The 25,007-nt window shown below is 40.3% G+C and overlaps 1 protein-coding gene and 1 long non-coding RNA gene across 2 annotated transcripts in view; one reads left to right on the forward strand and one right to left on the reverse strand.

Moving 5' to 3' along the window:
* Positions 1–25,007, forward strand: part of VWF (von Willebrand factor) — a 123,609-nt gene that overhangs the window by 70,825 nt on the left and 27,777 nt on the right. Inside the window, exons 30-37 of the mRNA XM_048300124.1 lie at positions 1,226–1,369; positions 8,572–8,715; positions 9,854–10,018; positions 12,272–12,315; positions 16,626–16,803; positions 19,648–19,868; positions 20,814–21,006; positions 21,667–22,008. Coding sequence (XP_048156081.1) covers positions 1,226–1,369; positions 8,572–8,715; positions 9,854–10,018; positions 12,272–12,315; positions 16,626–16,803; positions 19,648–19,868; positions 20,814–21,006; positions 21,667–22,008 — 1,431 coding nt within the window. The remainder of the gene's footprint in view (positions 1–1,225; positions 1,370–8,571; positions 8,716–9,853; positions 10,019–12,271; positions 12,316–16,625; positions 16,804–19,647; positions 19,869–20,813; positions 21,007–21,666; positions 22,009–25,007) is intronic.
* Positions 13,315–24,030, reverse strand: LOC125324384. Its single transcript, XR_007202954.1, has 2 exons — positions 23,127–24,030; positions 13,315–15,371 (listed from the first exon to the last, which is right to left on the reverse strand). It is a non-coding gene; the product is annotated as an uncharacterized LOC125324384 (long non-coding RNA).

The following is a 25,007-nucleotide window of genomic DNA, read 5'->3' on the forward strand; positions in this document are numbered from 1 at the left end:
GTATGTATCTGCCTTCCAGCTCAAACACAGAAAGATGTTTTGTATTCTTTTCCTTGTAGGGGACAAAACAGCTTCTCAGTGGGGGTTTTTTAGTTCTCAATCATTAATCGTGCCAATCCCTCAGAAAAATGACTGCTCAGTGTTTATTTCCTGACCCATGTGGGATGGCTGACACTTTCTGGGAGTGCTAAGCTCACTGAACTTGCAGAGTGTGTACTGACAGGGGGATACACCTCTGATTAGGCAATTCCTTATCTTTTATTATCAGTGCAGCCCCCCATGGCAGAGTGCCTTGTATCCTGCACATACATGAAGCAGTTTAGGACATTGTGTGGGCTGTACCAAGTCTATCTGCATGGCAGGGGCTACACAGGATCCTGTGTTTTCCCAGTAGCATTTAACAAACATGGATTTTCTATACAGTTTTTTTAAAATCAGAATTGTATTTTTTTGATCCAATATTAAACCATTTCCATGGAGCAACTGCTGTCATTGGTGGTGTTCATAAATGTTTTACAAAGCATTGATAAAGACTCATTAGGCTCTATAAATAAATACCTTCAGTAGGAGGCCATGAAGAGAAGTACAGCTAATCATTATAAACAACATCTGGTATTTTTAACTATTTATATAAATTCTCTGTTAATAGTTTTATTCATACTTCTTACATAATATACAATCAGCATGTTAGAGAGGAGCATAATTTGGGATTTCTCTTTATTCCCCTTTGCAGGTCAAGCTCCCTGGATTCCCTTTGTCCCATGCATGTCACTCCAGTGCTGTATGAGAGAGGGAATTGGGCATGAAATGCTCCAGGGAGCTTCGCCCATCTGACAAATGGGGCATCAATCTACTGCTTGTGCAAAACAAGATGCACGTTAAAAAAAAACCTGAGGGGAGTGTTTAGACAATTTTAAAATGGAAAAAGAATAATACTGAATGGAAATCAGTGAAATGAAATTCTCCGGTTCCTGTCATATTGGTCTGGGATAAAATACTGCATGCTGACTCCTGATAGAAAAGCAACTGTTTCCAGCAGTACTTGCATATTTTTTCATCAGGGAATAGTTCAGTTTTGATCTTTTGAGTGAAAATGCAGTTTTCACACTGTAATGGAAAACCACTGTCCGGTTGTGCCTAATGTAAATCATAACCACAACGTTGTCTGTAGGTTTATTTTACGACATTCACAAGCACTGCTTAAAGTGTTTATTTTCTGCTTCAGGCAATTCTTCAATTCATGTGTCAGTTCTCCAGTATGCCAGAGAAAATAATCTCGAAATTTCATGGAACATGCCTCAAGAGACTGACAGGCTTGTAGAGATGTTGCACTCCATCCAACAAAGGGAGCAAGGTCCTACCAGACTAGGTGAGTGATTTTGTGAATATTGATGTTTAAACGAGAGGGGGAACGAAACCCCAAGGAATGCTAAATACAGGCTGGCCCCAAGCACCAATTTATGTCACTGTAGTGTCATTTCTTGTTAAGGTTCAACCTCTTGTTAAGGTTCAATTTTCTCTATTAAAATGTATTCATAGGTTACACAAATTATGGTTTATCTTTAATGTATTTTGGAAAGAAGCCTTGAAGTAATGCTCAGGATTTGCATTCATTATCTTTCAAGCAAGGAGAGCATAATTAAGTAGTAAAGACTTTGATCATTAACCTTTCAGTGTTGGTTAGTTGATTAGATGCTTAGGAGCAGAACTGCTCATGCTGACTTCAGGAGCTGCCCTTACCAGGTGTTTGTGCTGAGCCAGTGTAACTCATCCAGTTGAAAAATAGCAAAACAGGAGTTGTATTCTGTGCGGTTCACTTCCCTCATCCAAGTTGCCATGCTGGTTCCACAGGGACTTGGGCTGGCACAAGACTTGGGGATGGTGCCAGAGAGCTGGGAACAAGGATTGCCTAAGGCAACACCTCAGCTGAATAGTTACTTCTGAAATGCCATTTTCTGTTGCTGACAGACAGGTCCACTTCAATTTTTGTGTGCTACAACATCAGAGTTTTCCCGCTGGGTCTGTGGAAGCTTGGTGCACACACAAATATCAGTGGCAGGATTCAGCATAAATGGTTCTCCTACAACATCTTTCACCAGATGCCCTCAGAATTTTGTTCTTCTGGATTGGAACCACATTTACTCTGGCAGCCACCTAGCATCAGGGTCCTGTAAGAGTTGAGGAATACACAGATTTTTGGGGTCTTTGGACTGTAAAGAGTTATTTGTACAGAAAAGTGCAAAATAAAACCTGACTTCCATAGTTCGCAGGAGGATTAGCTCTGATTGCTTTCTCAGCCTGGAGAAATAAAAATACCAGATGGCTGATGAGACTTCTATAGGCTCATTGTGGGATGAATTGTTACATACAAATAGATAAGTTTTGTGAAGCCTTCCATGTAATGTGTAGAGAAAGCCACACGGAACTGCAGGATAAACAGAGCAAACATGGCCTTTGGGAAATGAAATGGGAGAGGCAGCCACATGACATCCTCGTTAGTGATTTGTTTATGTCTCATTGGAAAATGCTCAGAGACTGTGATTGGGGATGTGGTATAATGAACCAAAGTGGAATAGAGTAGAAGTAGTTCCTCCCAAATGAAGTAATGAAAATAAGTCACTGCGGTGCTGTCCTGCACCTTGTGATGTGAGTGAATGTGGCTGGCTGTGCAGGAGACAGCATTCCCAGGAAGTGCACGGTCACTCAGGCCTTTCTCTCTGTGCTCAGGCCTCTGGAAATGCAGAGGCTGTTTGACAAGAGTAGATGGCTCAGTCTGGATGCTGACGTTTCTTAGGAAATCTTTTCTAGCCTTTACTTGATCTGAATTGACCCATCAAAAATATCACTGCTATCAGACCAGAGCTGTTTCTTCTTATTTGCACTTGTTGCCCTATGGTAGAAGCACAGTTCAGTGACATTTTTATTCCATCTTTGTTGATCCAAGTTGTGCTATTTGGGTCCAAAAAGCTCCATGTGCAGAGGGCAGTTGTTGCTGCCACTGCAAAAGTCTTCCTGTAGAAAACATTCTCTTTCCTGCATAATTTAGCCATAAGGAAACTCCAAGAGAGAGAGATTTTAGTACTAAGAAATAATGAAAAACTACCGAGTATTTGAGGGCATAGAAAGAACAAGAAAGAGCAGCCTGTACCACAGAGCTTTCCCATGCTTATGCAATGGGGCCATTCAATAACATCAGGCAAATTTTGGCTCAAGTAACCTATCAAGAAGCAGCTCTGGGGCTATTCAGACATCATGAAATCGTGTACAACTTCACATAAGAAACAACTGAAAAAAAAAAAAAAAGAAACTAAGCACTAAAGTGATGTGTGCAATAGAACTGAGAATCACATAAATGTGTCTCTGTTCAGCATTTGTGGGTGTTTAGGAGAGCCACAGGGAGCAGATTGAGCAATCCCTACTGTAAATACTGCTTAACACTTTATAAAAACATTATTTTGCTTCCTTATACCTCTAGTAAAAGTTGCTCTTTTAGGCTGACATTTTCCTGCCTCAGCCTCAAAATTTGGAGGAAGTATGGTCTATGTGGCTCAGCTGTATAAAAGCTTCATTAGGGAAAGAAAAGTTCCCCGTGCCCCCTCCAACAAAAAAAAATCTTAAATATTTTTCCTTCAACTTTCCATCATTATTAACATATTTGATTAGCAACATTCAGCTTTTCTGAATAAATGTCTTTCTTCTAAACTTTCCCTGTGGTTTTGGAAGCAAAGGCCGCCCATAGCACTTTTCTTCATTCAGATCTCTCCCCAACTGATGTGCTCTATACCGAATTTCCAAAATCTTTCCCCCCCATCAGCCAAGGCCAGCAGCTGTTCTGATCAGAGGCTCCCACCCACTGACAGAGACTTTCACTTGTTCCCCACACATATTTCTGAACTGGTGGTGTCATCTCCTTTTTGAAGCCAGTTTTGGGTGCCACTAATATCTTCCCTGAGCTATTTTAATTCACTGTCCCTCAGGGGTTTTTTTGCTTGCCTTTTTTTTCTAGTTCATTTCTTACAAGGTTTGTGAGTTGAATGAGCTCCTGGTGGAGCCTGGGATCATCAGAAGCCCTTGGTGGTGAGAGAAAAGCAGGATTTGTGATCTGCAGAGACAGGAAAGCAGAGGAGAGGTTATTAGGGCCTGTTCCATTCAGTGGTGTTGGACTGACAGGTTTGTGCTGCTGATGAAAAGTTCAGCCATTCTGTTAATCAATGTGTGTTAATGTCAAAATATCAGTGTGCCAAGAGCTGACTGCTTAAAGCACTGTGGGATCAGTTTTCAATAGCTGATTTGTTATAAAATTAAAAGAATCTTCTATTTTCAGTTAAAAATCCCAGTTCAATGTCAAGTGAAGATTCTAAGATACAAAGACCAGCTTCAGGATTATGGACCTGGTCTAGTGGGAGGTGTCCCTGCCCATGGCAGGGCAGTTGGAACAAGATGATCTTTAAGGTCCCTTCCAATCCAAACCGTTCTGTGATTTTGTGATTCTATGATTATCATTGTGGAGAGTTGTTCCTGGTTAGACAAGTCCTTGGTTAAATAGTTGCAATCTGTAATACCCACCCTCCAGGTAGTGTTGGCTCCTTCTGCATCACTTCAGCTTCTGAGGAACCGTTCCTTTTTTGTTTCTTTCCCGGGCATCTTTCAGGACTTGTGGGTGATTAAGATTTCTTGTAGTCCATTTTTTGGTCAAGATGTTGCAGAAATGTTAGAGAAACCACTGAGGCCACATAAGGCACAGATTCACAAGTTCCCAGCAGGAGCCTCCCATCTAATTATGATCCTCTGTCTGTCACAACTCCACAGACCCTCATGGGGGCTTTACATTTCATTCCTTGTTTCAGACAAAATTAAACAAAATAATTGCAAAGGTTGCTCTTAGGAAGTTTTTGCTTTCCCTGAGGCATGCACCAAAACATTAAATGTCTGTGTGTTCCAGATTGGCTAATTCATGGGATGAATCTTCATTTTCATTTATTGGATATATTTCAAATATTTCTAGGGCACCTTATGCTCATTCAGTCAATTCCGTGATGTCCATGATTGCTCCCAATTTAATATTTGTGGTTCAGATTAACATGCCTTTTTACACATTTTAACTCTTCCATCCAAATCATTAATGAAACTATTCAGTAAGGCAGAATCTAGTGTAATTCCCTGTAGACCCACAGGAAGCACCTCCAACCCTACTCAACAGATTTTTTTGTCCTTAAAGCTTGTTTATGTCCATTTAATCAACTTGCAGTCCTTGTAGGAACCTCTGTGTGAACCATTCTAAGTTGTTACTTCAGAATACAAGTCTAACTTTAATATCCATCAGGTGTCAAGTCAACCAGGAAAAGGTTCTTAAAAAGCCTTTTCTGACTGTCAGAATTTAAGCATGAAATGTTCATAGCCAGTATTTAGTGATTATTCCAAACATGAACACTTAAGGATGGGGAGAAGGTGCTGTTCTGTAATGGCAGCCTTTGGAATGAGTGACCTGCCCTTTATAAAGTAGCCTGTATGGTTCAATTGGGTTTTTGTTTTCCCTTTTTATTTATTTGCATTTTTTTTTTCCCTGGACATGCCCAATGAATGGCAGTCATACCCTACTGACTGAGCTGGACGGCTGCTGGGGGCTCACCACCTTTGGTGGGCTGAGGGAAAGGCTAAAATGGCTGAAAACAGCCTGGGCTAGTGGAAGGGTGTCCCTGTCCATGGCAGAGAGTTGGAACTGGGTGATCTTTAAGGTCCCTTCCAACACAAACCTTTCTGGAATTCTCTTTACATTTCCATGCTGTGAACACTCTTTCCAGTCTTAATAAAGCCTTGTGCTTGGTGTTGTTTAATTCAGTGTAAACAGTTACATTTCCTTTATTGGTATGAAAATGTCAGGTTTCCATTGTGTTGCAGTCTCACAGTACGAAAATGTTCAAGTTGGTTGATTTTTAGCAGTCAATAGTTTTTATTGTGGCCTCTCAGGAATTTACTATTTCCCTCTGTGATGAGATGGAGAGACGAAGAGCTGAGTGAGAAGTGACAGCTTCCAGCTTGGGATGGCGACTTTCTGAATCCCTCTAGCAGGACAAAAGTGTTCATTTGATCATGTCATCAGACACCTGGCTATTTTCTCTAGAGCTGGCTTCAAAATAAAGGGAGAAATCCAAAGAGTTTTAACTAGGCTAAACCAAATTTTCCGTGCATTAAATTGAGTAACTGCTTTTGGGGCCTTTGAAATAGTCGCTGGTTCTATTACAATGGTACTTGATTTCTTTATGAGAAATTATAAAAATAATGGATTTTTTTCAGTTTGCAAATATGTATGGAGTTTCTGAACATTTTCAGAATTAATGTGAGAAGAGGAAAAATGGAGCTGGTGTGGCCGCTGACCACACCAACCACACAAAAGTCAAAGGGTCATTAAAGAAAACAGACAAGCACAGAAATTTCAAGTACTTTTCACAAATGAATGAAAAATCATTTGTGATTTTTACTGTCCAAGAGTTTAACCTAAAATATATTTGAAAGTTAAAAGCCAAAATACTTTTTTTCGTAATTATTTGTAGGACCAAAGGGAAATGAGTCAATCTTCTGGCACAGTGACCATCCTAGAGCAACCTCAGGGATTTTGAATATAGTCATATTAATTTGCTGTATTTTGTTTTATCCTTAGTTATTTCTAGCTAATGTGCCATTCTGTAGCTAATATTTACCTAGATAGACACAAAACCATTTGTAGAAAGGATTGTGGGACAGCTGTGTAGGACATGAGTTAATACCTGAGGTTAGTTATTTTTTGTGCTCAGGAATAGTAGTTTGTGAAAGGGAATCACCATCACCCAACAAATAATGCTGTTTTAAAATGTGTTTTATTGCGAGTAGAAAAACATTCAAAATTTCGAGGTTTTCACTGAAAATCCACCTGCTTTTGCGATGTTATAGAATCAGTGAATGGTTTGGTTTAGAAGAGACATTAAAGATCATCTCATTCTGACTCCCTGCCATGGGCAGGTACCCATTCCACTATCCTAGGTTGCTCAGAGCCCCATCCAGCCTGGCCTTGAGCACTTCCAGGGATGGGGCAGCCATGGCTTCCTAGGGCAGCCTGTTCCGCTGATGCCTCAGCACCCTCTCAGTAAAAAAATTTTCTTCATCACATCAAATCTAAATCTCTCCTCTTTTAGTTTAAAACTGTTCCCCTTGTCCTGTCCCTACCTGCCACTATAAAAAGTTGCTCTCACTCTTTTTTATAAGCTCCCTTTTTTATAAGCTCCTATAAATACTGTAAGGCTGCAGTGTGGTCTCCCTTGGAGCCTTCTGTAAGCTGAACAATCACAGCTCTGCAAGCCTTATCAATAACTAATGTGCTGAGTGAGATTCCCTTTGTCCATGCTTGCAGCAGCTTGGGCAAAGGGTTTTTGCTTCTATCATTGAAAAGGTGTGGGTGACATGGTGCAAGAAGTCATCATGTACAAAGTGTTGAGGTGTGCTAGGGTGTACTGGGGCTGTGCTGGTGAATTATCTACAGGCTGACTTCCAGTGTTTTACAAATGCATTTGTTATTATAAATTGTACAGTGAATTCCTCAGTCAAGCCTATTTTTGCTCTACAGTTACTGCAGATTACTCAGAGGAAATACTCTTTCAAGTGTTTATTATTCAGCAGTCACTGTTTGCCCCGAATGTCACATCAGTCACCTGGTTTCATTTCTACTTCCTGACCTGATAACTTCTAAGCCCAAAGGAGCTTTTAAGAAAGCTGCGTATCATGATTCCCAGTGTAAATATTTGTGCAAATACATGTCTAAATACAAGTACTAACAAAGTGCTCTCTTGCTGAGGTCATAATTATCAACAAAAATTTGCCTGAGTGTTCACAGCTGTTAAATGAAGGGGCAGCAGTTTCCCTTTTCAGCCAGTTTGTGGTTTGGTAGCTCAGGTAGAATTTCTTTGCAAGTTTTTTGGGGTTTGGTGTGTTTTTTTTTGTTTTGTTTTTATTTTAATATGGATCACCCAGTTGTATTATGGATTACACAGAGTTTGAATTTCGGAGACGTTGCTGGTAGTATGGAGGAAAGATAGGTTTTTCACACCCATAGGGAAAATTGATGAAATTAGAGAAGCACTAGATCTTCTAGCGAGAGCCACTCGTGTGAACAGCTCAGGATGTTGCCAAGCTGTGGAGCAGCTCGCCACTGGATGTCAGTGTTGCTCGGCAAGTTGGAAGCAGGAATATGTCTTCTGTCCTTTAGTGATGGCAATACTTCTGGAAAAGGTAAATACTAAAGTAAGAAGCATAACTTTGTTATCGTGGCTAAGGAGAGGTAGTAAAGTTCCCACCACTTCAGAGATTGGGATGGAGGTAAGGATGGTCCTCCTGTGTTGGGATGTCTTAATAATACTGGAAGGTTTTTAATGGCTGAGATCTTTCATGTAGCTGCAATAAATCAGACATTAACAGTCCTTTAAGACTAAATATTTTTTACTACCTACTAACATAACACACTAAAGCAAGATAAGATTTAGTTTTGTAGTCTCCTGTGACTTTCCTATTCTATCTCTCATTTCTCTCCTCATTTCTTACTAGGAAATGCCATTGATTTTGTGGTCCAGAATGCAATGTCAGAATCCCACGGGGGCAGACCCAGCGCATCGAAGGTCGCAATTGTCATCGTGTCAGGGAGCTCACAGGATGCTGTGGAGGCTGCTGCACACTCTGCAAGACTGAACAGTAAACCTCATTTCACTGACACTTATTTAAAGTAGAGCTGTTCCTTTTTAAGTAGTGAGCTAGAACAAAAGATAAAAAATAAAGACACTGGTGTGTTCATGGAAGTTCTGGAGTTACCGTGCGTAATGTGGTAAAGAACAGACCTGAACAAAACGTGCCTTGTGAAGATGCCATTGAGTTACTGGGAAATTCAGGACCAATTAAGGCTGAACAGCTTCCACAGTGCTCACAAATCAGCAGCATTTCATTTTCCAAGATCCTGTGGGTAGGCAGGGATAACAGAAATGTGGTCTAATATAATAAATTCAATACTATTGCAGTACAGTGAAACTTGAAAGGTTCACAATAATAATAACAATAATCATAATCATAAAGATAATAATGATGATAATAATAGTAATAATTAGAGGTTTTGATCAAGTTCTGGACTGACCTCTACAGGAATCTACTTTTAATATCAACGTGCTGCCTGATGATTTGCAAGTTTTCTGGCTGTTGTTTCTGTATCTCAGCTTCCTCAGGTGTTCAGCTGAGGAACTTTGACTTCCTTTGAAGGTTGCTCTGGGAGCTATTGAATAAGGCATGGGCTGTATAACAACTATCAACTGTTATTTTTAATTAAGTGGTTTGAAAATAATCCAATTACCGTGTAACTGAAGAAAGAAAACAACATATTGAGATTCTTTTTTTTTTTTTTTCATTTAAAAAGAGTGAAGATGTTGTCATTAAGTCTGCAGCTGTGTTTTGTTGCCCATGAATGATCTTATTATGCTTGGGAGCTCATCTTAGGTAACAATGTGATTAGAGCAGCATCATTTCAGCCCTTCATTGCCTTAAGCCAATGTTGGGGAATGATGCAAGTAACACATGAAAATTAACTGTTGGAGAAAAGCTTTTCCTGGCTCTTTTTTTTTTTTTTTCTTTTCTTTTTAGGAAGCAAATGAAAAAAAAAAAAATATATTATCTTTAGGTTGGAAAAGACCTTTAAGATCATCATGTCCAATCATTAACCCAGCACTGCCAAGCCCACCACTAAACCATGCTGCCAAGAGCCACATCCTTTAAACACTCCACATCCATGAGCAATGACCTTCTCCTGTGCCTTGCCTGTTTCAAACCTTTCCTTCTCTTTTCCTAGGGGTATCCCTGTTCCCAATTGGCATTGGGAATGGATATGATGAAGGGCAGCTAAGGACTTTGGCAGGGCCATCTGCTGCTAACAGAATCATGAAGCTCCAGAATTTCGAAGATTTATCCACGATGATCACATTGAACAGTGAATTTATCAAAAAAGTGTGCATGGGTAAGTCCAAAAATTGTGGCCTTGTGTCTGGAGTGTAACACAAAAATCAAAATGCAAAGCCAGGATGATTTTTCTTGATTTTAGAAGGCAATCAGGTGCTCCTTTGTTAGTGTTTCCCTGACAACCATCACAAATGCTGACCTAGACCACCACCACCACTTATGTGTGAAACAAAATCAGTGCCCTTTCAACATGTATCCAGTTGCTCTTCCAATTAGCCCAATTCCAGCAAGGTTTTTAGAACTGGCTAGGCCTGAATTTTCAAGCTACCATCTTGATAAAAATCAGTCTTGATAAAAATCTTGGTAATCAGTACTCAGGACTGGTCAGTGACTGAAGGACACCAGGAAAGTTGGAGTTGTCCTGAATGAATGGGGCACATTTCAGAAATGCTGTGAGTAAAGATTCCAAGTTTTCAGGCATTGTTGTGTGTATGTCTACAGGAAATTCAGCCAAAACAGAAGGCAAAAATAAAAATAATAAAGAATTAGCTTTCCCAGGGAAACAAAGACGGGGAAAAAAAGTGTAAAATGTTTTAAACAAGCATTCATTTCTTTGTAGATGACAACACTCCTCCTCTAAGGAACCTTGCTTCAACACTGACCAGGATTTTACTTCTTTTGCCTCCTTGGCCTGTGTGGATATAGATATTTATCCCTCGTCTTGTTGTTGTTCCTGTTACAGTAACATCCACACGTTCGCACCACAAGCCACTGCCTCATGGTGTTAGTCATTGCACAGGTTTTTGCCAGCATTACTAGGGCTTAGTTACATCTCCACTGCAATAAATGGACTTTTTTGCAGAGCCAAGGACCTCTGAGAATGAGGAAGTTGCAGAGTGTTCACAGCCCAGCTTGGAGATATCCGATCAGCCTCCGCTGGGATCACTTCTGGCGTTTTAAAATCTCTCCAGAGCATCAAACAGCTGCCATTTTCTAGATTTAAACAGCTGCCATTTTCTTTCCTCTCTTTTAAAATAAGCTTTTAAAGATGCATTTCCTCTCTTCACACTGTAAAATGTGTGGTTTTTCTTGCTGTAAATTACATTGATCCAAGATACAGAATGGGGAGCAGGAATTTGAAACCAGTAACTATTTTCTTATTGCAATCTGTGCTACAACCTATCAGTACCAGAGGTGACAACTTTGTATATTTAATGAAAGCATTTCCAACAGCTCAAAAACCTTGACCTATAGACATCTTCAACACCTAAAACCTGAGAAATTTAGCTCTCCCTTTTGCTGATGGTAAAGACTTTGGTAGGGGGTAAAAAACTATATATTTTTTTTTTTGGTGAGGATTTATTTTTGTTTGGATTTTTTTTTTCTGTTTTGTTTTATATAAATTTCATACAATCTGTAAAGTATAATTTCCCCCTCTAGACTCATACAGTTGGATTTCTCGTGCAGAGGGAGTCTTGCCTTTTGTATGGAAGTGTACCAAAAATAATACCATTAAAAAAAGGTTTAAAAGAGTTCCTAAATGATTTCAAAATACATTACTTATCCTGGAAAAGACAGAGCAGAGAGTGTATATAGGATAGCATAGTCTAGTATTCTACAAAGAGTTTGCTAGTCAGGGTTTTAATATCCTAGAGACTTTGTTATGCCATAGTACAAATATGAAATTGCTTCCAAAATATCTTTAGGTGTGTAGTGAGAGCGCACAAACATAGAAACTGCAATTCAGCGGGTACCCTGTGGCCATTTAACTGATGATATGAAAAAAATTGCTCATCACAGTCATTCCTGAGTGTAAGGAAACTGAATTTGAGTGTTCTTATTGCAACTATTTGCATGGATATGCTGTACTGATCTTCCTGTATTTAATAAATGTGGGTGTGGGTGTGGAAATTCTCATTACCTGCCAATTTCCCAGAATATTCTCAATGGATCACAAGATTCTGAGGTCAGGCTGGACTCTGCCTCAGAGCCAAAGCCACGTTCATCCTTTAAGTACTATCTGGGCAGAGCTGTCTGTTCAAGGAGTGCTGTAGAATTGCAGCCCAGTTATTGCTCACGGAGTATTTTGGGACCACTGTCATTGTTTATGCCTTTTGTGACTTGTTCTGGTACACTTTGGACAAATGCCTGCAGTGTTCAGGTAGGGATTCACATACTCTAGCACAAACCCCCACACACTTCCCACAGCTTAAATCAAGTGCTTAAGTAAGCAATCTGTATTTTGGTGACCACCACTTAAAAGGCTGGATAAGGGAGTGGGATGACTAAAAAATATCTGCTTCTCTTTCAGACCCTGTCAGAGAATGCATAGATGAGGATGGAAACAAAAAGAAAGTAAGTGCATTGCCTGGGTTGGCCATCTGGCTTTTAAGTTGCAAAGTTCATGCAAGAACATGAATATCTTCACAGATAACCTGAAACAAAAAGTGTGGGACAATATTAAGAATTCTTTTGGAGGAGGAAAATGTTGGCTTTTGTACTGGTGGGATAACTTTGCACACAGAGGAGGCTTCCTCTAACACCACCTCATCTTGCAGAGTGTTGAATGTTACTGAAGTCAGTGCAGAACCAAAAGCTGTGACAGTGTTTGTCTTCCCTGACAACAAAAAATGCATTTCCATCTCCTGGTGAGAAAACTTCTGGGACAGCTACACATGGTCAAAATAAAGGTGCATGTGCAGGGGCAACATCATTGTCCAGCCCCTGTCCTTCTGCTAAAATTACAAATCCCTTCTCCCTCTGACAATTTTACAGGAAGATAATTATTGTGTGATAGTTATGTCTCCAGGGAAAATCATCTCTTTAGCAATGGAGTCAAGTTTCTTGGAGTTCGTTTGTGCAAAAGTTCTTATTAATCCTGAGAAAATGCTCAGAAATATTAGTAAACTTTTCTGATCTCTCAAAAGTGATCCCACTCTAAGAAAGTGATGTTCCAGATGTTATAAATGGTTCAGGTTCTTCATCTCAGGTAAAATGCCAAGGTTTTTGAGAGTATATGTTACTTCATGCATTTGAAAATATTAGCATAAGCTTATGCCATGTTTTCTTGTAGAGATCAGTTATGAGTTCTGCTCTAGGATTTATCTTGAATTTCCTGTACATTAAAAATATTCCTTTGATTTTTCCCTTGTGAAGACATGACTGTGAGGAAGGATGTGGCTAATGAATGAGTATGAATTATCTAAACAGAGGAAATATGTCAAAGCTGCCTTACATGGTTGGCGTCAATCAGCTGGTCAGAACACAGAAAGGCTTTAGCTAAATCACACACTAAGCATAATCTGATGGCTTTGAGGCTGACAATTAAGAAAAAAACCCCCAACAAACAAAAACTAAACTTGAAAAACTTTCTTTATTAAAACAAAAAAAGAATCAGATTCTTGTGTGCAGTTTGAACTGCACGTGTCCAGGCCTCTGGGCTCCTCAAAGCAGACACAGGTATGTGTAGATAAGTGCTGGGAAGGCTACACTTGAATTTCAGACATGTCAGGTTTCATTTTTGGGGGTGATAAACTTAAAGCACAATTTCCGTTCTGGCTAAAATGCTTTTAGAAGGAAACAGGCCAGGCTCCAGTCCATATAAAAATGAGCCACACTTTCAAATGGCAGCCTTTAGGGGGATTTTGAGTTGCCTCTTCTGTCAGCCAGGAAAAATAGGTGTTAGAAGGCACTGTGAGGCCACAGCCTTCTGGAGCATCCTGTGGAAGCTACAGGACACCGTGGAAGTTCCTGCCTCTGTGGTGCAGCATTCCCTGCTGCCTCACTGCCTCTAAGGTGCCACTGTTCTGTTCCCCTCTTCCAGCACAGCCCACAAATCCACAGGGAGGAAGAATCAAGGCTCTTCCTTCCCTGATTCAGAAAACACAGGCTTTTATATCAGATTCATAATCTTTCAGGCGTTGCTCAGAGAATTCTTGCAGGAGGCTCAGCTCCCCAAGCGGGATGTCTGTCATGCACCTGGCGATTGTGGGAACTGATCTCTTGCAGTTTGCAAGGAAATCTGAGTTCTCAGGATCAAAAATCTCAGCCTAAATCCTATCAGCATCGGGAATAATATGATTTGTTACATTTTCTTGGTTTGTTTTGTTATTACTCCTACCCTGGAAGAGACTGTAGAAGGAATATTCGTGATTAGGTCATTGTTAGTAGCCGAAGGATAGCAGATCCAATGTGCTGGGTCAGGCCAAAAATCCATCCAACCCCCTGTATTGTGTGGCCAAAAATAGGAACCAGGGAAGGAATGTTAATAAATATGTATAAAACTGTCCTAGCCATGAAAAATTTGTTACTCAGGGACACCCTGAGCTGCAAGTGACACCTTTTTGTATCTGATAGTGCTTGATAGTTTTGTTCTTTGAATCCTTGGAAGTTTCTAGTACTCATCAGATCCAGTGGCAAGGAGTTGCAGGAGTGCCAAACAGAGGCTGTCTAAAGAACCACTGGTTTCATGTTTTAATTTGCCAGTTGACAGAATATCAGAACAATTATGATAAATTAAGGGTTTTTTTAAATGTAGTTGGTTTTCATTGTTAGTCTTGTTTTGAAGTTTATAAGCAGGCATAAAGGTGATAATAGAATTGTAGATTTTTGTCTTATAATAGTAATATTTCCTCATGAAGTGAATTGTAGAGCAATCTGCATTTCTAGGCTGTTTAAGGTGGCAAAACCCACATTCCTAAGCTATTACCATGGCTTTTCTAGGATTGTTCAGCTCTTGGTTTAAAGAACAGACAAACAAACAAATAACCTGATCTAAGCTAAGAGGTAACAGCCAAGGGAGCTGTTGAGGTGCGTGGGTCTCTCTCTCCTGCAGATGCACAGCAAGACACTGAGTGTGCACATCCAGGTCTGTAGGTTCAGAGCTCCCTCAGAGAGGAAGTCTGAGGCTTCCTGCAGTGTCCTGGCAGACTTATCCTTCACAGCCTTGAAACCCTGATTTTGCTTTCCTTTCTGTCGTGCTTTTGCTTCTACAGTTTCATATCAGTTGGGATTTAGGCTTTGTCTTCAGAGTCCCTGTATTTTCCTCTGTACCAGGATTCTTGGGGTTTTTTTATCCCTCAACTTTTTTTTTTATTTGTTTTAATGTGTTGTGCTTTGCTTTTCTTGTCCAGCTCTTAGATGTTTTCTAATAAATGTCCTGTTAAAGAGTGAAATAAAACCAATTAAATATGTATGGAAGCCAGACTTGCACAGCTGTATATGTACCGTTCCAGGTGCTCCACTTTCAGTGAGTTGTTGGAAAGACAACTGTAATTAAAAAACATTCTATCTCTTCCTATATAAATACTTTTGCCGTCCTTAAAGCTCCTCTTGTTACTTTTTCACAGCTTCCTCTAGGCTCACAAGTCTGAAAAAAGTATTAAGCAACTTCCAGTTGCCTTCTTGAAGTCCTGAAACATATAAAACAAGTCCAGAAAATTAACTTTGTATGTAATAATAATAATAAAAAAAAAATATGTAATTTAAAATAATAATAAAAATATGTAATTTAAAAATAATAATAATAAATATGTAATTTTTTGTGGCTGCAAATCTGCCAGCTCTTGTTTACACTTGATGGTATCCCGTAGCTCAGAGATACAGAGAAATACTTTCATAATGACAAGAATCATCTGTAAATTAGTTGCTACCTAGGTATTTTATCCCTTTTTTCTGCTCTTTTATGGGAATGATGTTAAACTGAGAAGGGCAGGATGGGAGATGTCCATGCCCGGTATCAATTCTCTTTTCTTCCCCACATTTCTGCTTGTGACTATCAGGAAATGTTACCCAGCTCACAGAAGTGCAGTCTCACTTGTACTGGTGGTTCTGGACTCATCTCTGCAGAGAGAGCTCTGGGAAGTGCTGTTTCCCACATTTGGGGGTATTTCTGGGAATGTACATCTCAGGGATTAACACTGTTTTAAAACTCATTCAGCCTACTTATGGACTTCAGAGCTCTGCAGGACTGGGGCCAAAGAGCTCAGCTTTTTGCAGACAGGAATCTTGAGACACTCCAGACTGTGGCCACACCTATTTCTCTGTCATTTATTAATACATAATCCTGGTGCCTTAAAATTCAGGCTGTCCTTTAGAAAACAGGAATATATTTCACATTTAATTCTTTAGCTCTAGAAATCCACTATGTACATCTAATAACACCGATCTGGTAAAGGAACAATTTCCCTTTGGGAAGAAAGGAGCTGTTTTAAAGTTTCAGAGTTGTTGATAAAATAACTACAATATTCCACGCTTTCCTAGTTTGGAACAAATATTAATTCCTGCTGTGCCCTGACCATCTGTGGTTTATGAAAAATAAAGGATTTGAAATTTAAAGTAAAGCTGAGGGCAATTCTTCGTTGACTATGCTCTCCATGCATCTTGTAGGATGGCTATGCTAACTATAGATGGTTGGACCAAAATATCTCCTATTGTAGACTGTTATCTTAGCTTGGAATTTCCGCCCACTTCTTAGTGTTTCTAACTTAAACTTTCTTATCCTCATGAAGCCCTTAATATACTGGATTGCATTATTTATTTTTCCAAGGCTAATGTGAGCAGCACTGCTGTCAGGGTCACTTCACTTGCTGGCTGTAATTCCGTGACACCAGCCAAACTTTGCATTTTTGGTTTCAATTGCTGCACATTTGTGTTTCCCTCCCAAGCCTGGTGATAAATGGACATTACCAGACCAGTGCCACACTGTGACGTGCTTCCCAGGAGATTACACAGTTCTTGAGAGCCACCACATCAACTGTGAGAAGATGCCAAAGCCTGTGTGTCACAGCAACCTTCCTGCTGTTAAGGTGGAGGAAACTTGCGGCTGCCGGTGGATGTGCCCATGTGAGTATCTGTCCACGTGTGCCTCTCCCTCCCCATCACCTGAGATGTTTGACCACGAAAGCAATGCTGAATGGAGCTTCTCAGCCATTGAACACTTCAGAGGTGACCGGGGTGGGAGGAATTGCTGTTTAATTGTTGTACAGTGATTTAAACAAATAATTAGGAGTGTGAGAGCCTCACTGATGCCGGAATGCCTAATGCTGCTTGCAAGTTCAGGGCCACTCTGAGCTTATCTTTTGCATTCACAGAGCAACAGTGTTTTATCAGGGAGTGTCACACTCGATTTCCAAAGCTGTGTGAGCTGGGAAGGAGGATGTATGGAAGAAACCAGGAATTTATCTCGGCAAGCTGTAAGCAAGCAATGTATTCTTGCTCCATCTCGGGGCTTGAGGATTTGGCCTGCCCTCAATCAAGCAGGTGTGGCACAGAAACATCAACAAAAAAGTCTCCCAGCCTCCATATAACCTCACACTGAGTGTCTGAGCAAAAAGCTGAACACTGTGTGATTGGTGCCTCGGCTGGGTTAACAGGAACAGGAACTAAGTGCCTCCGCTCACATTTACAGGGTTAGAGGGATGCGGCCCTGAGGCTGGTGAACCTTTTATTAAAAAATAAGTGAGTTTAAATCTAAATTGATATGCTTACTTCTTAAAAGTAGATCAGAACCATATATATATGTCTGTACACACACCTCCTCTTCACAACACATAATCTCAGTTTAAAATGTCCTCTGCTGAACTGGCTGATTTAAGAACAATTTCTTCCAGCCACTGCTTGAAATACCAAAGCACACAGCTGGCTTTTGATCCCTGAATTCTTAGACATACAAAATTTTTTACACCCCGAGTTCTGGCATATCCTAAAAGTATATTTGATGAGCTAGACCCTTTGCATTTTGAAAAAGTAGAAATATTTTAGTTGGATAGTCATAAGTATTTTATAATGTTTAAAAGATAGGCTTAGTGATACCTACCCATAAGAAGTGCATCTTTATTAAATTTCTTGATCCTAAACACACAGCAACATTAGGGCATTACTTTTGGCATGCAAGACAAACCTTCATATAAAACCTTCTGAAAGGATGAAATGAAAATAACCTTTCATACCATTAGCTGATTGTCATGAAAAGCCCTATGGTTCATTGGAGTTGTTTAAGATGATCTAAGAACTGTTTATCTCTTTATGAATTTAATAAGGCATGATACCAAATATTTTTGTTCCGAAGGTGGTACAGCTTGTGAGGGAAAAGTAAAAAGTTTTCATGCTACAGAAGGAGGGAAAAAAAAATCCCCAACCCCCTCCAGCTGATTAAAAAACCCCATGGGTCAAGTCCTTTTAATGATTGCTCAGTGCAACCAGGGTGATTCTGTGCCAACTGAAACAAAATCTTTAGCAGCTGTAAAGGTTGATTCTGGTGCTGTGTGACACAAAGCTCACAGCAATAGAAAAACAGAGATGGGCATAACAGAGGATCAGTGTGAGGCAGCATCTCTCTTGTTATGGAAGGAGGCTGGTTAGGCCACCCATAAAAATGCTGCTAAATTGACTCATTATTCACTAATTTAGAGACCTAAAACACAATTTCCAGCCATGGCTTGACAGTGTGGGTGATGTGACAAATGCTTCTGCAAAGAGGAAGTCCTTGAAAAAGTGTTCTTAGGTCATCTGAGTTCAGAGGATGGTTCAGGAGTTACACTGCAAAGGTGCTTGCTTGCCGAACTAGTTACAGATTTTACAGCAGCAGGATTTGCAATGTGATTCATGGCTGTTGTGTGCTCTTGGACTACTTTGAAATGGATCACATTAGTGCATTTTGTGCTACAGAAACCTATGAGAAGTTTAAAAGGATTCCCATCATCCTTATTTTTTTTTCCTAGATGTCCATGAATAAGTAGAGATTGCAAACCATGGTTTAATTGCTAACTCGTTTAATTGTTATTTATACATGAACTTCATGAGCAGATACAGTAAAATATCTGAAGATGCTCCAGTGCTCCAAAGGGAGCCCTCCCTTCCTCCCTCTCTCTGGTTGCTGTTTTTCCTAGGAAATTAAATTTGAAGGTCATTGAATAGGAAACAGATTATTCTCAGCTACAAGCAAAGTACTGAATTATTAACAATGGTAATTTTCCTCCTTACATGTTTTGCTGGCATTGCTTTTATTGTCCTTATTATCCTTTAAGCAAGAGATTTGAAAACATATGAGCCAGAGCCATCAGGTTTTGTTTTGGTTCTTCTGGGATCGTAATCTTCCTTGCTTTCCAGTTTTTGAAGACAAGGAAGTGTTTATAACCCAATGACCAGAACACTGAGCTATCAGCTGGCCATTGGTTCATCCTGTGCTTATTATTTCTCTGCAGTTTTCCTGTTTCCAGTCTGAAAAACAAAGTCCCTGGGTATCAACTTGTGATGTGCTTGATAAGAGTGAAATAGTGTTATTTGGAATCAAATGTAACACAGAAGATAATGCATTGCAAAGGTTGAACAGTGTGTTACAGTCTTTCTACAAACAGCAAAGGGATATTCCTTGTTTTACTTTTACATAAACTCTATTACTAAATCATATTCAGTTGAATAAGTTTCAGGCAAAGGGATTTTCTACAAGCTTATCCAAATCTTTTGTAATACTTACTATTCCCAGACAAAGATATTTCAAAAAACCTCCACATGTGATGAAGTATTTTACCAAAGTTTCTTGTCAATGATTTGCTGCAGCATTTGCAATTCATACATTCCTCTCTTTCCCAATTAATTGGTTCCCCATGCCCACAACAGTTGTGAAGAAACAGTAAAATTTAAAAACAAATGCCTGCATGGGTTTTTTTTGTTGTTGTTTATTTTCAGGTGTCTGTATAGGAAGTTCATCTCAACATATTGTCACTTTTGATGGGCTGAACTTTAAGCTGACTGGCAACTGCTCCTACACCTTGTTTCAAGACTTGCACCACGATGTTGAAATCCTGCTCCATGAAGGGCCATGCAGAGCAGCACCCAGGATGAACTGCATGGACTCCATTGAAGTGAAGCATCGTGGTGTGGCAGTGCAGCTCTTCAGTGACATGGCAGTAAGGAAACACCATGAATTCATCTGTGCTTTGTCTGCTTGTGCTGCAGAATTCAGGTTATGGGGACAAATTTCTTCCCTTGATCCAGTTTCAGCCTATTTTGAACATCTCTTCTACATTTCGTGATACAATCAGTGTTCACATAATGAGCCAGACATACTTCTCCTCTTGTTCTCCCCATTGTGCTGGTATGCCAGTGTCAAGATCAAGGGATTTGGCAGTGTCTCCCTGACACTTCTGCCAGAAAGGCAGGATTACAGACAGGACATACTGCACTCTGATTCTCCTCTTTTAGCAGAGGTCCTTTACACTATGGGTTTTTTTTGGTCCATGGGAGAGCGCTCTGTTCCTCACAGAGCTGTGCCTGACTGGCCAGCTGGAGGTCTAGGGAGTTGCTTCTCACCTTGTGTGCAGCTGGACCTCAGCATTCGAAGAAAGGGCAGCTTAGTGTGCAGTACCTCTGTGTTATAGACAGAGAATACTCAAACTCAACCCATTTTTCAGCCTCCATATGCTCAGACAGACATACAGGAGTTGGTTAACTTGCCAAAATGATCCCTTCTGACTTGTGTATCAAAATAGGATGGACCAAAATACCTGCACCAAGTTCTGCATGGTGCTGGACAGCCTTGACTTCCACTGAGGCAGCATTTGAACCTCACAGCATGAGGCTGTTAGCCTGTAAAAATGTGATGCTCAAAGAGTGCACTTATATAGGAAAATGTTGAAAGAGTTTTTAATGTAATTCACAGGATGAAAGTCAAGTATTTCTGTATGTTTTTAGCCTCAATAGAAAGCTTCAGCTGAAAAAATTGATTCTTAGGTCCAGATTCAGTGGGATCTTCAGGTATTTGTCACGTCAAAATGTGCTTCAGCTGTAAAATTAGGTTGATTTGTAACTGCTTGCTAGAACTGATGTGACGACCTCACCTTTTTTTGAAACAGGTGTCTGTTAATGGTGAAGGGGTTCTTATCCCCTATTCCAACAGCTTGTTTGAAATCGCTGTCTATGGAGAAATTATGCATGAAATCAAGTTCTCCCTTCTTGGACATAATCTCACATTTACTCCAAGAAACAATGAATTTATTCTTAAACTTAATTCAAGGAGCTTTTCTTCAGGAACAAAAGGGCTTTGTGGTAAGTATGAAAGTTAATAGTTTTAACAGCTTCCTACTTGGGCTTGAACTTCTATTTATTTTATTGCTATTTGAGAATCTTCACATCTATAAATTCTCTGGGTGAACTGGTCCCACATTTTTGGGGGAATATTTCAAATCTGTGTGGGTTTTCCTACTCCTATCACCAATGTAACAGCTCACTTATGCCTAGTAATACCTTAGAAAGAACAGGAGAGTCAGCTGTCTCATTTTTCTTGCTTCAAGTTATCTTTTCAAGGATTTGTGCTTTTTTTTTTTTTATTTTTTTATTTTTTTTTTTTCTGGTGTGGGTTTAATTTTAGATTCTTACAAATACATTTATGTGAGAAATATGCTTGCAGTGAAGGTGAAAATTTTGAGAGGGGAACTTCTACCTGGGTGAGTTAATTCTACGGTATCCTCAGTGGTGTAATCTATACAGAGATTGTACCTCTGTGGCATAACCTGTACCTCCTTTAGTGAGGAAAGGGGAGACAAGACCCAGGGTATTTATGCCTCTATTGACAACAGCTATAAGGAATATCATGAATTCCTCGAGCCGCCGCAACCACTGTCATCTGTCCCATCCCTGTTTTTCTCTAGGTTTATTTTACTGCTGATTCTTCAGAGGTTTTTCTTTTCCTTTTACTCACCCTGCCAGGGCTGTGTGACCAGAACCACGTCAATGACTTCACACTGCGCAATGGCTCTGTCACTGCTGACAGCAGTGTGTTCATCCAGGACTGGACAGTGACAGAGCCAGGGAAGGTCTGTGAGAGCCGGAGGGAGGACAGGTGCTCCGAGAGCGCGCCCAGCCGCTGCCACCTCCTGCTCTCACAGCTCTTTGAGGAGTGCCACAGGATCATCTCCCCCAACATGTTCTACGAGGGCTGCATGGAGAGCAGCTGCTACGAGGAGGAAGCCTGTGAGATGATCACTTCCTACGCTCACATCTGCAGGGAGTACGGCGTCTGCGTAGACTGGAGAGCACCCGAGCTTTGCCGTAAGAGTTTTACTCTGTGCTAAAACTGATACAGAAATTGTCCCGCTTTGGGACATCTCATCAGTGTAATATTAATTTTCTGAATGCTGCAGAAGTTCCAGATCAAGTTTATTGTACAAGTGGTGTTGCAGATCTCATAACTGGTTGGTCATCCACTAAGTTGAATATTATGAATGAAGTCTTTCTTGGTAAACTGCTAACTGGTAAAATTCCAGGCTAGAGGGAAATAAAGGTTCTCTGAACAGGTACCCACAGCTGTGTGACAGTACCTGACTCTGCAACCACTGAGCCTTTGTGGCACCAGGTTTGGGCTGAGAGTCTGCCAGGCTGTTTTAGTATCAGATATCATTGCTTTGATACAGACTTTGGAGGATCTCAGGTGGACAGAGAAACTCATACTTTGGACTAGTGGAACTGCTTCCCAGCCCATCACTGTCATACCTGGCACAAAATTAGACTTTTCTTTGTAACAGTTTCACAAATTCCTCCCATTTCCATCAAAGCTGAAACTTTGAGAATGTGGTAGAAGAGCCAGTGTGATTTTAAGTTTCTACTACAGGGAAAAATGGGGAAATGGCCTCTCTCTGTGGTGTCATTTCTTGCCAGGACATACTGGCTAGGCTGACTGAACCAGCTGTAATTTGCTTTGCAAATCTGGTTCTCCTTCTGCCTGGGTTTTGCTTGTGTTTTCGAGGTGAAAAGTTTGTGCTGTGGGGAAGCAGTGTAGCAGGATGTGAGTCTGGCACATTACCAGAACCCAACCAAGGCAAGCAAGATACCCATGCTAGTTCCAAACTCAGACTGCTGTTACTTTGTATACCTTCTTTCCTAAATTCTCATAGACAAGTAGTTTTACTTTGTCTTCCTGTTTTTTTTCTTCCTTTATTTTTGTTCCTGTTTCTCCTGAAAGCCCTATTAGGAGGCATACCTAAAGATCTGCCAAAAATGCAAGGTATCATTAAGTACAAATAAGTAACTCTTGAGGTGGCTTATTCTACACCTTCTCCTGTTAGCCTTTCTGCAGTGATGGTTGCAGCCATTCAGATATTCCCTTAGTGTTCTGGTTTAGTCAAGTGCCTTAGATGTGGGTGTGTGTAGGCATTTTCTTTACCAGCTACCTCCTCAGAGAGTGTCTTGATGTCCCAGTTGGTTTTCTCACATCCTGCCTCTGTAGTTGAGTTGTTTCTTGTTGCTTTGCTTTCTTTCTCTGGATACTTTTCATTTCAGAACTGGAGAACCAGCATCCTAAAGGCATGATACCAAAAAAAATGTGTAAAACAAAGGCTTTTTTTCGTGTTTTAAACTCAGACTGAAGGAATGATGGGTAGGAAGTTAAGAATGTCAATGTGAATTTGGCCTGACCCTCCAGTTGATGTTTGGAAAATCTTTCCAGGATCATAGGTTATTGAACACAGTCTGTTTGGAGTATAGTCCTGAAAAGCAGAGGGAGAACATTGCCAGCCATTTTCCAAAGTCAGTGCCTCAGTCAGACTTTGCAAATTGTAATGTCCAAAGCTGGATGTCAGCATATTACCTTAATAACTCTATGCAGTTTTCAGATTCCTATCTGATTACACAGCCTGTGCAAGAATAGGCAAAGAGTTGCTCATTTTAACACTAATTGCATAAAAGTCTTAAGTGTCCTAACAATAACATCATCATCTTTCTTCCAGCAGGTGCCTGTGTGCAATTGCCAAAAATTTAAATTGTCAACATTTGATTTATCCAAGTTACATTAATGACTAAATAGACAGCATGGCTTAAATCACTCTACCTAAATCACTCTACTTAAAACACTCACATGTTTAATAGCAGTGGCACAGTTCTGGGTTACCTGCTTCCCTCCTCCCAATCCACTGAATCCCTGTCATTTCTGTAGATTTTTATTTGGGGTTTTGTCATGCCCTATTGGGACATTCCAAGCAGTCAAATCCTTCCTGATTGCTCTTCCTGGGGGGGTGAATATACTTCCTGTAATTCAGATATATTCAGCCTGGAAAAGAGAAGGCTTTGGGGTGACCTCATTGTGGCCTTTCAGTGCCTGAAGAGGCTACTGGAAAGATGGAGAGAGACTCTTGGCAAGGGCCTGGAGTGACAGGACAAGGGGCAATGGCTTCACACTGACAGAGAGCAGGTTTAGATTGGATATGAGGAAGAAACTGTTTCCTGTGAGGGTGCTGAGGCCCTGGCACAGGTTGCCCAGAGAAGCTGTGGCTGCCCCATCCCTGGCAGTGTTCAGGGCCAGGTTGGATGGGGCTCTGGACAACCTGGGATAGTGGAAGGTGTCCCTGCCCATGGCAGGGAGGTAGAACGAGATGCTCTTTAAGGTCCCTTCCAGGCCAAGCCATTTTATGGTTCTATGAAATAATTGGCTTTAACATGGAAAGGGTTAATATTAAAGACATTTCCTTTCTGTCTCTGTTGGCTGCTAGAAGGGTGTGTGCAGACAGTTCAGCTGATGAATGTTTTCTTGTTTGTTTGGGAGCTCAGGTTTTCTTTCAATGTTTTTTGTCAGGGGACTGAAAGAAAGTTTTATAAACCTCACAGCAGTCACAGACTGGGAAATAAGAAACACTTTTTCTGATTGAAGCTGTAGAGAAAAATAGAGTTAAGGGAACGCACAGTATGGAAGCTGTGTCCCTAGTTTTTTTGAATAGCTGTAGCCCTAATTTTGTGTTTGCTTTTAGAGAAAATATCCTAGGGTTTGTGAACACATCAGTAAAAAATTTCTGTTGGCTTACAGGGCTATGCAATTTGCCTTGATTCAGTTAATTCTGTTAATAAGGCAATTCAGTTAAAAAGATGCAGAAATCCAGAAGGTTCAGTTTTGAAGCACCAAAATGTTCTGTTTGTTAGCTTTCTTTAGTTGTATGGGAACACTGCAACCTATCAAGTTTAAAAAAAAAAAAAAAAAAAATCTTTCTTTAATGCTTTAGTCTGGGCTATCTCTTAACCATGCACTGTTACCATAGACATAAGGTTCTAAATTCTTGTGTCTG

The sequence above is a fragment of the Corvus hawaiiensis genome, chromosome 4, assembly GCF_020740725.1.
Source record: "Corvus hawaiiensis isolate bCorHaw1 chromosome 4, bCorHaw1.pri.cur, whole genome shotgun sequence".
Classification (NCBI taxonomy): Eukaryota; Metazoa; Chordata; class Aves; order Passeriformes; family Corvidae; genus Corvus; species Corvus hawaiiensis.